The sequence below is a fragment of the Vombatus ursinus genome, unplaced genomic scaffold, assembly GCF_900497805.2.
Source record: "Vombatus ursinus unplaced genomic scaffold, bare-nosed wombat genome assembly UNPS02014778.1, whole genome shotgun sequence".
Taxonomy (NCBI): domain Eukaryota; kingdom Metazoa; phylum Chordata; class Mammalia; order Diprotodontia; family Vombatidae; genus Vombatus; species Vombatus ursinus.
This window is the reverse complement of record NW_020954556.1, coordinates 45,270,738-45,284,978: the sequence shown is the minus strand read 5'-3', so window position 1 is coordinate 45,284,978 and position 14,241 is coordinate 45,270,738. Positions and strand designations below refer to the sequence as shown.

Genomic DNA, 14,241 nt, shown 5'->3' with positions numbered 1-14,241 from the left:
GAGATAATAGTTGTAGCTATGAGAATAATTCGTTTCTCAGGGAAGAGAGTATAAAGAGAGACAACTGAGGCCAAAGACTAACCTTGAGTTATTACTTTGATGTGGGGATGACCTAGCCAAGAAGACACAAATAATTGGTCAGGGAACTGAAAGAAAACCCTGCATGGTGTTATCTTGTAAGGCAAGGGGAAGAGAGAGTTTATAGAAAAAGGGGTAGTCAAAGTCATATGCTGTAGAGAGCAGAAAAAATTTAGACTGAGGAGAATGCCATTTGTTTGGCTACTTAGGAGAGAGATTACTGATAAATTTCAAGAGTGCATTTTCAGAAGAGTTTTCTGGTCTAAAGCTGGAACAGGGGGACTCCTCTGTCAATATTGGATCCAAAAAGAAACTGTAGTTGTTCCAAGAATAAATATGAACTTCACACCCGGTTTTGTATCTAATCCATTGATTTCTTCTACTCCCATTGCAGCAGAAATACTCTGTCCTTTTCTTTTTGTTAAATTTGTTATGGATCCTCATTTTTTTGCTGGAGCTTTTGCATTCCTTTTTTTTTTTGGCGAGGCATTTGGGGTTAAGTGACTTGCCCAGGATCACACACTTATTAAGTGTCAAGTGTCTGGTCTCAGGCCAGATTTGAACTTAGGTCCTTCTGACTCCAGTGCCGGCGCTCTATCCACTGTGCCACCTAGCTGCACCTAAGATGCCTCTTTTCAAAACTCCTTTTAGAGCTTGAAAAAGCATCAGGGAAATTAAACTTCAGTTATTTCTCCAGAAGTCTGTCTTTCTGCCACTTTGCAGTGTTGTTGTTTCTTAAATTTGTCTTTTGGAGTACTTTGCCTTTAGGAAAATTTTTAGCTTGTGATTACAGGGTAGTTGATATTTGGGAAGGTAGGATTAGAATTATGATATTGTATATTTTTCTTTCCAGACACTTAAGAGACTTAAAATAATAGAATTTCAGTTTACAAAAAACCAAAAACACCAAAACCTCAAGAGACCATTTGGTCCATCTCATAATTTTACAGCTGAAGGAATTGAGGCCCACAGGGTTAAATAATACATACAGCTAGTTAATGGCAGAGACAAGGCTTTCATAGGATTATATTTTTAAGAAGGGATTTTTTTCAAAAGATTGTATAGTCCATTTCATTTGTTTTACAAATGAGGAAACTGAAATTCAGAAAGGTCAGACAATTATTAGGAAGCAGAGTCAGGAGATTCAAACCTAGGTCTTCTGTTTACAGATCCAGTGCTCTTTACACTACATCATGCTCTTTTTCATTTTGCAGATGAGGAAACTGAGGCCCCACGAGGTTAAATGATTTGCCCAAGGCTTCACAGGTAATATGTAGTAGAGCTGGGGCCCAACCCAGGTTTCCTGACTCCTATTCCATTACATTTTCCACTCTATTACATGGAGTGGTCTGTGATATCTAGGGTTCTTGGCATCTTAAAATGATGCTGACCTATAGTCTGTTTGAGGCTCTGGATGAGTTAGTTACTTAGATGTTCTTCTAATCCCTACCTTGAGTATTCTTATCATAGCTCTTTAAGAGTCTTGTAATAAGAGTCTTTCAAATCAAAGTACTAGAGACAGAATACCATAGAGCCTTACTCCAGATGAATATGTAGTTCAGGTTATTGAAATTATTTTAATTGATTTTGTCTTAACCAGTTGACGATCTTATTCCCTGAAGTGATAAGTTAAGGATAGACTATCTTCATCAATGGCTAAGACTGGAAGACAAGGTGAGAGTTTCCCCAGACCCTACCCATGGATGAAAGAATATCTGAATTTTTTCAAATGTTAGCAGGTACCCTATACTGCTTGTTCTTGAGTTCAGAGTTGGTTGATAACATATATTTCATCACTGATGTCCTCTGATACCTTCAAACTTAAGAAATGAGGATTAACTAAAGTGGATGATGTCTTATCATCTTAAATTTCTGTAGGGGGAAGTAAAGTGAATGAGAGCCCAGTTTTGGTTGTTGAAGGAGGAGATATTAAAAAACTCACTGTTTCAGAATGAATTCTCTGACAAGCCATCCTGTCATAAATGTTGATTGAAGATGGTTTGAAGGCCCTGGAATATTTATCCAGGAGAAAAAATTAGTGGCGCACAATAGTTGCCTTCAGTATCAGAAGGACCATTATATGTGAAGTGGCAGTTGACTTGCTCTGCTCTGCTTGGCCTCAAAGAGCAGACCTAGGAAAAATGAGTAGAAGTTACAATGAGGGAAATTGAGGTTCTCTGTAAGGGGAATTTTTTTTCATAATAGCACTGTATGGAAATGGAAGAGGCTGCCTCAGAAAGTTGTGTTCACCCTCATTGGAAGTATTCAAGGAAAGGCTGAATACTTATATTTTTTATGTATATTGGAAAGGGAATTCTTTTATGGGCATAGGTTGGACAAATTGGCCTCGAAGGTGTCTTCTAAGTGTGATATTTTGTGAAATTTTGCTGATCACGTTGGGGCTAAGAGAGAGCTTGTTTAGTTCACTGCTGTTCTTGGAAAAACAACTCACACAGAGGGCTGGTCGGTGGTGAGAGTCCTGAAACAAACAAACAAAAAACTGTACAGGAAGATTGCTGTGCTGAAGAGGCAGCAGCAATGTTTGGAAATAGCCTTGTTTTCTATGTAGGATTATGCATTTTATCTCATTTGAAGAAGGTGATAGGAAAATAATAGGGGAAGAACTAATCATTTTTTCCAAAAGAAGCTGATGAAAAGCCAGAAGGATATTACAGACTTGGTTTTCAGAGTTGGTGATATTCTTGATACACAGCTAATAGGGATGTGCAAACCTTTCTTGGGTTAGTCATTCAGTCAACAAGAATTTAAGTGTTTCTTTGTGGCAGGCATTCTGCTAAGTGCCAGAGTTATAAAGAAAGGTAAAAACAGAAACGGGGTTCCTCTTCTCAAAGAGGAAGAGAAAATGTGAATAACTATGTACCTTCAAGGTTTACACATTGTAAATGAAAGATATTCTAAGGGAAGGCACTAGCATTGAGCTAAAGGGAGGATGGGGCCCAGAATGTCTTGTGGAATATGGAATTTGAGCTGAGTTTTGAAGGGAAGCCAAAGATATGGGAATTGGAGTTGGAGGATGAGAGCATTCTAGGCATGTCAGTGCAAATGCATTGAGTTGGGAGATGGAGTGTTGTGTTTGAGGAATGACAAATAGGCAGTGTAGCTAGATTGTAGAATTCCTAGAGGGAAATAAAATGTAAGCCGTCTTGAAAGGTAGGAAGGGGTCATATTGTGAAGGGTTTTAAATGCTAAATATAAGATGAAGAGTTGTAAAGGTTCTTAGAAATCATGTTTTAAGTCCTTCATTTTGCAGATCAGGAAATGGAGGAACTGAGAGGACTAGTGTTAATAGTGATGCTGAAGCATAGACTTATCAAATGTCTTAGGATTAAAAAGTACAATTAGGACTTGAAACTGTCAGGTATCATTACCTATATCATTGTCTTTCTATCAAACGAGAGACAGTATAGATATACTAAAAAAAAATTTGTCAGAATTGTGTCCTTTAATGACAACAGTATTTGGTTTGTTTTTTTTTTGTTTGTTTGTTTGTTTACTTGGAGGTAACAGGGTGAAGTGACTTGCCCAGGGTAACATGGCTTGTAAGTGAGGTTACATTTGAACCTGAGTTCTTCTGACTACACGGCCGGTGCTCTATCCAATGCGCCATCAAACTGCCCTAACAACAATAATTGGAAGGAGTTTGAGTTAAAGGACCTGTGCTCCATATTGTCAGTAGCAATGTAATCTAGTGCAGGGCTTGGCAAACTATAGCTTATGGGCCCAATTTGTTCTACTCCCCGTTTTTTGTATAGCCAGTGAACTAGAAATGGTTTTTATCTTAGCTCACAGGCTATATGCAAACAGGCATTGGACTGGATATGGCCCATCAACTATAGTTTGTTGGCCCCATAGCTAGTGTATCATAAAAGGGCATCCAAACCTTTGCATGGTTAAACTGAATCCATAAACACTGAAAGAAGGCTTTTGTAATATATTCTATTTTATTCACTTTATTTTAGGTAACCATGTTTGCCTATGTAACAAGTGATTACATTTTGTTGATATGATTGTGATACTAGCGTATTTCACAGAATCTTAGGATCTGTGGCAAGAACCTTGGAAGCTTTCTAGTTCAAACTGTATATGAACACGAATTTTTTCTAACATATTCCTGTCACATTGTTATCTATGCTTCTCTTGTAGACCTCAGTTATGGGGGAGGGGTCAGTGTTTATAACCTTCTAGTGCAGAGGTTCCCAAACTTACTTGCCCTACTGCCCCCTTTTCAAAAAAAATTACTTAGCACCCCCCTGTAAATCTACTTTCTTTCACCCTTTAACAGTTTTTTTTAATTTGCATCATTTAAAAAATATACATATCTGTAAGAATATATAATATATAAATATATTTTTAAATGATGCATCTTAAATTTAATAGTTTATGGCAAATTTGTGGGTTTTTACCTGCATTGAAATTTTGATGACCCAATATTGCGTCGTGTAACTGTGTGGTATCGTATTATAAATAAGTCGTTACATGCACATATTCCTGTTGGTGCATTCTGGACTTCAGACAGTGTGACACGCTGGCATGCCAACATTTGCTTGTTAAGAACCAATGGCGGACTTTACCACTGATTGGTTATAACTTGAATTTTGTGTGTTTATTTGGAAAATAATGTAATCACTATGACTTTTAACTCTTTTACACAACTGATGAAACATGTACAAATGGTTTTTCAAAAATTTCTTCTCTTCTCTTTCTTTATGTTTCCACTGCTCCCTTATTTTTATTCAATACCCCCAAATTGTACCCAAGGCTACTACCCCCCCCAATTGTTTCAGCACCCCCCAGGGGGCAGTTTCGCTTACTTTGGGAATCTATGTTCTAGTGTAGCCCATTTTACATTTATATAACTCTGTTGATAGGAAAGTTTCCTTACAATTAAGGAACTTTCTTCAGCTTTCATCCTTTGAGCCTAGTTGTCTTCTCTTTTACCCAACACACCAAATCTAATACCCCTTCCCTTCGGATACTTGAAGATAACTATTATGTCCCTTCTAAGCCTTTTTTTTTCCCCTCCAGATTAATCACCTCCAATTTCTTCAGCTAATCCTTGTGTATATAGCATGGTCCAAGGCCCTTCACCATTCCAGTTGTCCTCTTGTGGGTATTCTCCAGCTTGTCAGGGATCTTCCTAGTGACAAAGTAAAGCTCACTGGCCTCAATTATGCATTCTGCATTCTCTTCTCTCTTTAAATCAGAACAGTATTTATTCCTTCCTAGTCCTGTATTAAGGCCTATGTTCACTATGTTTATAAGTTCCTTGATGGTAGCTCAGGAATCACATTTGTCAGATTTTTTTTTATTTTTAGTATTCTAGGATATCTTTCGTTTGAGCCTGGTGACCTAAAACCATCCAGGGCAACCAATCACTCTCTCATTAGCTACTTATTTTATCTTGGGTTACAAGCCCCTATTAACTCTCATTATATTCCCTCCAGTACAATCATCATTTCTCTTGGCAGAAAAAACAAATGAAGCAAAATTAGAGTTAAGAAATTTGTATATTTTTATTTTCTCATTTTCAGAGCAGTGGTCTTTTATTTCCTTTGATACTAATTTTTTCCTTATACAGCTAGAATAATTTTCCCCTTGCCCTTAGAATTTAATGCCAGCCTTAATTCATTCTGAACTTCAGCATTTCTGAGTCCCAGAAATTTCTCAATTGCAGCTGCCTTATGACAGCTGAGTCACAAAGTAGATAGAGCCCTGGACCTGGAGTCAGGAACATCTCTTTCAAATCCAGCCTCAGACACGTATTAGCTGTGTGAACTTGGGCAAGTCACTTAACTTCTGTCTGCTTCAATTCCTTTATGTATAAAATGGGCATAATAATAGCATCTACTTTCCAGGGTTGTTATGAGGATCAAATGATCTGGATTACAAACTACTTGTGGACAAGGTCTCTATTTCACTCTTTTCTGTATTCTCCTGAAAGTACTTAGAAGTGTCTTGTACAAAATAGATATTCAGTAAATACTGATTGGTTGATTGAATTTTGGGCAATTGGAAAAGTGGTTGTCTTAAGTTTCAGTCCTTTGTGGCTATGAGGTTGGGACCTAGTTATGCTTCAGTTACTCAGTTTAGACTTTAAGTTAGATTGCTGGAGACTCTTCTTTCTTTATCTTCTTTCAGTCTCTTAATACTTTAGTTATCATGTACAGATGCAATCGCTTAACATGATGGCACAGTCCAAATGTACATTGTTGTTTTTGTAGCCGGAAGTCATCATATTATTTTAGTCTATTCTTTGAAGGTCCTGCTTAATTCCTTTTATTCTATCACTTTATCTAGTTTTCTGTGGAGTCTTAACTTCAGTGTTCAATATTTTAAAATTCCTTGGTTCTTTTTGGGAACAAAGAAGCATGTCTTTTCTCTCTTTTCCAGATGACAGCCTGAATCTATGGAGACTTAGGAATGGCCATATTCTTTAGTTCCTCAGAAAAGAACCTGCTTTGATTTCCCAGAATTCTAATACTTATTTTCAGGATTCTAGTGCCTCAGTTGAACCAAATAAAATACGTTGTCATTGTTTATGTTCTCTCATTGTGGTTGCATGCCCTTCTATTGCCTCTCTTTTTGTCTACATTCTACCATTCCTCTGAAAACCAACTGAATTCCTACTTTTCCATGACTACCTCATTCAGTTCATATTGATTTCTTCCTCTTCTGAACTCCTATAGCACTCACTGTATATGCTTTTTTTTTTTTTAGCACTTATGTGTATTGTTAGTTATCAGTATATCCTGTCTCCCTAGCTATGCTGTAAGAGTATCTCTTTTGTACCTATCTCTAAGGTCCCTTCCAACTTCGCATCTATGATCCTATGATGTCTAGTCAAACAGATTATCTTAGAAATAGTAAGCACTCGATAAATATTTGTCAATTTGTATGGGCAATTAAATTTAGAAACACATCTTTTTTTGGGTTCTTTATTCTATTACAGTGACTTAATTCGTTCATTGTACAATAGAAACCTAATGCGTACAATTGAAGAGTTGGTACTAAGAACCGTGAACGAAATGAAAATCAGTTTGCCAGGACTCAAAAGAAACTAGCAAATGCATTGATATTTTTTACATTTTGTGTGTGTGTGTGTGTGTGTGTGTGTGTGTGTGTGTGTGTGTGTGTGTATTTATGCTAAGTATTTGTAATACTGTATTTGGAAGATTCAGTATTTAGTTCCTTTCAGAAACATTCTTGAAACAAATTATAAATTATTTTTATACTTATGTGCATTTGGAAGTAATTAATACTTTTTATATTTTCAGCTTCGAGCTCAGAACCAGGTCCTAAAAAAAGGTGTTGTGGATGAACAAGCAAATTCTGCTGCTTTAAAGGTATAAGAGGTTTAAGTCTTATATTTCAAGTTAGACGGAGTTTGATTGTATTTAATGTAGGCTACCGAGGAATGTTAATGCTAGGTTAAAGGCCCAGCTCTGCCTTTGATTCACAAGGAAGCATCGGCAGAGGCCTTAACCTTTTATGCTCCAGTTTTCTGTTTGCTAATCAGCTTGGTTTTGAACGTTGTATGCTTTGATTTTCTTGACTAAGAATTTTTTTATTGAAAAAGTTCTATTTATACAATGCTATCCTCCCATATCCTAAAACATTTATTCATATAGATGTATTTAGAGGAAACAAAATTCTTATTCAAAAGTAATTTCATGATTTTGTTATTAAACTATTCAAGACTTATTTAGGTTGCAAGAAGAAACCCGGTAAGTCTCTAACCTCTTTTCTTGCCTCCAGATTGTACTATACAGGAATCCCTTTATTAACATGTTTGCTAACATCACACTTCATTGTAAGAAACTTTGTCTCTTAATAAATCACTTTTATTGATGCTTTTGCATTTACAAAGTGCTTTCTCCAGAGTAACCCCAGGGTATTTTGTCCATTTTACAAATTAAGAAACTGAGGCTCAGAAGTTAAATGATTTGCTCAGGCTAATAGGTGAATGTCTGAATTGAGAGTCACTCTCAGGCCTCATGTCTCCACACATACTGTTTTAGGAGGCAACTAAGAGGCACAGTAGGTAGAGTGCTGCCCTGGAGTCAAGAAGGCTTGAGTTCAAATTTTGCTTCAGACATTTATTAGCTATGTGATACTGGGCAAGTCACTTAACCCCTGTCTGCCTCAGTTTCCTCCACTGTAAAATGGGACAATAATAGCATCTCCCTCCAGAGTCTATTGTGAAGGTGAAATGAGATCATACTTGTAAATCCCTCAGTACGGGGCCTGGCACATAGTAGGTGCTCTCTTTATATATATGTGCTAGCTGTTATCATCATTATTTCTTAATAGAAATAGAACACACAGAGAAGGGATAGGAACAAGTTCCCTCTTTGGATTCTGTTTGACTATTTTCCAGGCCATTTACTCCCTCACTCTTCTCCAGGGCAAAGTTCTCTGCTCCCCTGCCCAGTTAACTTCTCAAGGAATGCTCCAACTCTTCCCTCCAGGGGCAGGTTCCAAGTGGTGCCTCACTCACTCCAATTTCCTGTAGGTATCCCATTCTGGTAGGAAAGGGAGAGTCCTGTGCCTCAGAGTGACACTACTGGGCCTGCCACTGTCCTTAGGGATCTGGGGGCCTCTCTTGATCTTTCCATGCTGTAACAGACAGTTTAAATGGGCTTTCTTTCTGAAGAGGTGTTAATCAGAGTGTCCCTTAACCAAAACAACAGAAAGCCACCATCGTGTGTTCTAAACAAATGTGAAAACTTCTAAAGAAAGAAATTGTTACCTTATTTTTTTGTAACCTGTTCTGGTATTTAATATCCCTTCCAGGATTATTTGTGTTTGAAGTTTAAATAGAAGTTACTGACTATCTTCATTAGCCAGGTGGATGTCTTCTGAAAGTTAATGATTAGTTGGAGAATCTGAGATTTAGTCACTTAATTGAGGCAGCAGGTAGCCCAGTGGATGGAGTGCCAGGCCTGGAGTCAGAAATACTAGATAGAGCTCAAATCCCACCTCAGACACTTACTAGCAGTGCCACCCTGGGCAAGTCATTTAAGCTCATTTGCCTCAGTTTTCTCAATTGTAAAATGGAGATGATAATACTTACCTCCCAGGGTTGTTGTGAGGATCAAATAAGATAACAGTAAAGCACTTAGTGCAGTGCCTGGCACATGGTGGGCACTATATAAATGTTAGCTGTTGCTGCTCCTGCTACTTCTACTTCTGCTGCTATTACGTGACTAATTTGTGTGCCACTTGGAAATAGTAGCTATTTTAGTGATGAGATTATAGAGAGATCAATTTTTGTTGCATTGTTTTGTAGCCATGGTCATTATATTTAAAGTGCTGATGACATCTTAACAAAATTGTCAGATGGGATAATTGGAATGTCGTCTCTTAAACTCATGGATCTTGATCTCACTGTGGATGGACCCATCGTTGTTATGGCTTGTATCCAATCCAGGCCCCTCCTTGCTGGGTGGGTCTTGTCCTTTTCTTTCTATAATTTTCCCTGGAGGGGGAGAGAGGCAATTCACCTACATACTGGGTACTTTCCTCACTTTCTTCTGACATTGCTAGTAATGCAGTGTAGCACCTGATCTGTCTCTTCATTATTCTTTGTTATCAACCTTATGACCAGTCATTTTTCTTTGTTGTACATTTCTTTAACATTTTTTACTTGGAGTTCTTTGTAGTTCCTTATTTTTGTATTACAGCCTGTATATACTGTGTACTTGTCCGGTCTCTTTTTATTGATACTCCCTTTTCACTGCTTTAGATCAATTAGTTAGCAAGCATTTATTAAGCACTCACTTTATGCCAGGCACTGTGCTAGTGCTGTGTTTGCAGAGATAGAAATGACAGTTACTGCATTCAAGTAGCTCATGTTTTACTCTGGTGATAACAATATGTTCACAGTTAAAGGCAGGATATATGCAAAATAAATACCAAGTGATTAAGGTAGGGCATTAAGGGAAGGAGAACACTGACAGTTGGAAGAATTAGGAAAGCCTTCTTGAAGGAAGTGGTACTTGAACTGAGTCTCTCAGAGGCCAAGGTGAAGAGGGGGAGCATTCCAGGGTTGGGGTCAGCCTGTGCAAAGACATAGTTAAGAGATGGAATGTCATGTACAGGAAATAAAAGAAAATCAGTTTGACTGTAGCATAGAGTATGTGAGGAGGAAAAGCATATATTAAGGCTGGAAATACAGACTAGTGATAGATTGTGAAGGTCTTTCAGTGCCATTTTATGTTTTATTATAGATGCAATAGGAAATCACAGAAGCTTCTTGAGCAGGAGAATGGTTATCACACCTGCACTTGAAGACGATCAACTTTTTTTTTTGGTCTAGGCAATGAGGTTAAGTGACTTGCCCGGGGTCACACAGCTAGTAAGTGTTATGTGCCTGAGGCCAGATTTGAACTCAGATCCTCCTGAATCCAGGGCCAGTGCTCTATTGCGCCACCTGTCTGCCTCTAAGATGATCAACTTAACAGCCTTGTGGCTGTTGGATTTGAAAGAGGAAAGGCAAGGAGACCAAATATTAAGTTACTATAATAGTCCAGACAAGAGGTGATGAGGTCTTGAATTAGGGTGGTTATGGTATGAATGGAGAGAAAGTGGATGGGTATTGAAAAGGTAGAATTGACAAGATATGGCGAATGATTGACTATGGGAGGTGGAGGAGAGGGAAGAGTTAAGGATGAATCCTAAGTTGTGGACCAGGGTGATTAAAAGAATGTTGGTACCCTCCACAGAAATAGGGAGATTAAGAAGGGAGATGGATTTTGAGGGTGGAGGTAGGAGAAGACAATGAACTTGGTTCTGGACATGTTGAGTTTGAGATACCTCTGGCATATTCAGGTAGTGTTGTCTCAGCAGGCTGTTGGAAATATGAGACTGGAGCTCAAGAGAAAAGTGAGCGCTGGATATGTAGGTTTGGGAATCTTTTGCCTAGAGAGGTTGGTTGAATTCATGAGAACTGATGAGGTCACCAAAATAGTATAACACAAGAAGAGGAGGGGACCCAGAACCCTAGGATATCTCCATGAAAAGAGGGGGACATGGATGATGATCCTACAAAGAATACTGAGAGAATTGGTTATACAGATAGGAAGAGAACCATAACAAAGCACCATCGCTAAACTCATGAAGGAGAGAGTAGACAGCAGATGGGGGTGGTCAGTGGTGTCAGATGTAGCAGAGAGGTCAGGAATAATAAGTGTTGAGAAAAGGTCATTGGGTTTAGCAGTAGAGAACATTGAGTTTAGACTGTTTCAGTCAAGGGGTGAAGACAATCCAGATTGTAAGGGGTTGAGACGTAAGTGGGAGGTGAGAAAATAGAAGCAAGGAGCATGTTACTGCCCCTCTTGACCCAGTGTGTTAGGGGGCATTAGTGGAAGTACCTCCAAGACTAGAGAGGGTGATTAGGGATGTCATTTTCTGGGAAGAGCCAGGTTTCCATGTTTGCAAGGAGATAAGAGGAGTATGAGAAGAAGAGGTCTGATGTGAAGGGCTGTTAATAATAGAATAGATGTTCCAGAGGGCACATTGGAAGGGGAGAGTAAGTAGGGTAGAGAGTATACGTGGTTGTGTGTGCAGGAGGACGGAGTAGAGGCCAAGGAGCTTTGACCTAAGTAGTCTTTAACTGAATCATAGAATGGATTGTGAATAGAACAGTTAAGTGTTCACAACCTTTTCAGTAGAAATGGTAATTTGATTGTTATTTCCGGAGGAAGAAATGGAAAACGGAGGTGGCAGAGTGTTGTTGTCGTTGTTCATTCGTTTTGGTTGTGTTTGACTCTTCGTGACCCTGTTTGGGGTTTTCTTGGCAAAGATACTCGTTTGCCATTTCCTTCTCCAGCTCATTTTCCAGATGAGGAACTGAGGCAAACAGAGTTAAGTGACTTGCCCAGGGTCACACAGCTAGTAAAAGTCTGAGGTTGGATTTGAACTCAGGAACTTCCTGATTCCAAGCCCAGTGTTCTATTCACTTTGTAACCTAGCTGCCCTGGTGGCAGAGTATGGTGGTAAAAGGGCATTTGGCAACATACTTACACTGGCCAGCCCCTGATATCCTACTCAGGGGCTAGAGGCATGATGGTTGAATGTGATAAGGTTCAGTCTGGTGCCTGGCTAGTTATAGAGGGTTTGAAAACTTGTGTTCTATGAATCACACTCATGCAATATCATCAGTAGAATATTGGTATTAAGAAAGATGGGTCTTTGTTTCTTGGAAAAGTTGAGTGTAATTAAAAGAGTTTTTAAATTTCTCATCCTGCCCTTTTCCTTATGTTTAATTCTAGTCCTGATTCATTGTCTCTTTTCATTGTCTGTATGAAGTCTGCATATCTGTCTATCTGGATAAGCTCTGCTAACTTTTCATCCAAGTGCATGTCATTATCTGGGGAATAGGCATTCTTCATCCATTTGATTTTTCTTGTATGGGTGGTTAGGCCAAACTCCTTTTTGCAGATGATGTTTTACTGATTGTACCAAACCTTGGAACATTGCAGAACCACTTGGAAGAGATCCATAACTACACAATCTATTATTATTATATTACATATTATAAATTATTATATTATTATAAATTATTATATTATATATCATATATATTATAAATTATTAATCACACAATCTATTATATCTATTATAACTATACTAATCTATTACACTAGAATCTTCATTTGAATAGCTTTGTTTCTGTAGTTAGTAGTAGAATTTACTAGTAAAATTATTCAAATGTTTCTCATTTGGAGACTGTGATCATTTAGGGTTGGGACTAAATTTGTCTTGGAACTTTCAGTGAAAAAATCAAATGAGTAGGTAAAAATTTCAAGGGAGTAGTTTACCTATAGCCCCTATAACAGTCACTTAAGAAAAATTTACATATAGACAGCATAATTAGTACATTAAGAGTTCCAGAGCTGAAAGCAATCTTCAAGGTTATTTAGTGTGGCCTCTGCATTTTACCAAAGAAGATACTGTTGTTTGGAGAGAGAAAGTGTTTTTTTGCTCAAGGTTGTACTGATAGTTTAGACTAGGCAGTCAGAACCAGAACTCAGGTTTCTTGACTCTTAATCTGTTCCCCTTTCCACTATTCTGTGATGCCCTTTGATGTGGACAGACTTGGGCTACTTAGGATGGTAATTTGATATGCTAACTATAAATTATTTTTTCTGAAAAATTATTGAGCCCTAACATGAACAAGGGAGCTTACTAGTTAGACCTGTATTTTGGTGACTTAAAAAACACTTTCATTATTATCTAAAGAAGTATGATATGCTAAGTAACACATTTTAGTTCTGTTCAAAGTATTACTTCTTTTTTTTGTAATTCAGATGTGAATATGTCTAAATTAATGGTACCTCATTGGTTTTCTTTAAAGGAGTATATGGAGTGTTTAAATGTCAATGAAACTTTTTCTGTGTGCCATCTCACATAAAATATAGTTAGGAAGGAATTCATCTTTAAAAATCCTCCCTCTAATCACTCCTCTGTTTCTTTTGCTCATTCCTCTTCCTCATCTGTGAGTATTATTTGGTGTTTGCCAAAGTTTTCATCTTTGGTTCGGTTCTTTTTTCCCTCTATAGTCAGTCACCAAATATTTATTAAGTGCCAATTGTGTTCCAGGCACTGTGCTAATCTGTGTCATGTGCTGCGTTGGCAGGCTGGCGAAGTCCATGAACTTCTTCTGTGAATTATGTTTTGAATATATGAGATTCATAGGAAACCAGTTGTATTGAAATACGGTAGTCAGAATATAAAAGAAAAACAAAGTCACCAACCCCAGGTTAAGAATGCCTGTGCAGTCTTCCTTTACATTGTCATTCACTCTGTCAGCTTCGTGCATCACTTTTATGCAGGTTCCAGATCTCTATCTCCAGACCTGTACCTTCCGCTGTCCATAGGACGTAGCTACCTAGTTATATTAATAGTATCTTAAATTCAACATACCCAAAATGAACAAATGAAAAAAGTATTTATTAAGCACTTTAAAACAATCTCAAACACTGATAAGTGCCAGAAATACAAAGAGAAAAGCAAGACAATCTATCCTTTTAAGGAGCTCATACTCTAATTAGACATCTCGTATATGGGAGGGTTTATCAGGGCAGATGGAAAGGTCTGGTGATTTTTAGAGTATTGCAGCATGACAGATGCCAATGCCTG

At 37.9% G+C, this 14,241-nt stretch overlaps 1 protein-coding gene across 1 annotated transcript in view; it reads left to right on the top strand.

The window, feature by feature from the left end:
- PPP1R21 (protein phosphatase 1 regulatory subunit 21) overlaps positions 1 to 14,241 on the top strand; it is a 95,928-nt gene that overhangs the window by 4,891 nt on the left and 76,796 nt on the right. The window contains exon 2 of the mRNA XM_027865530.1: positions 7,374 to 7,442. Coding sequence (XP_027721331.1) covers positions 7,374 to 7,442 — 69 coding nt within the window. The remainder of the gene's footprint in view (positions 1 to 7,373; positions 7,443 to 14,241) is intronic.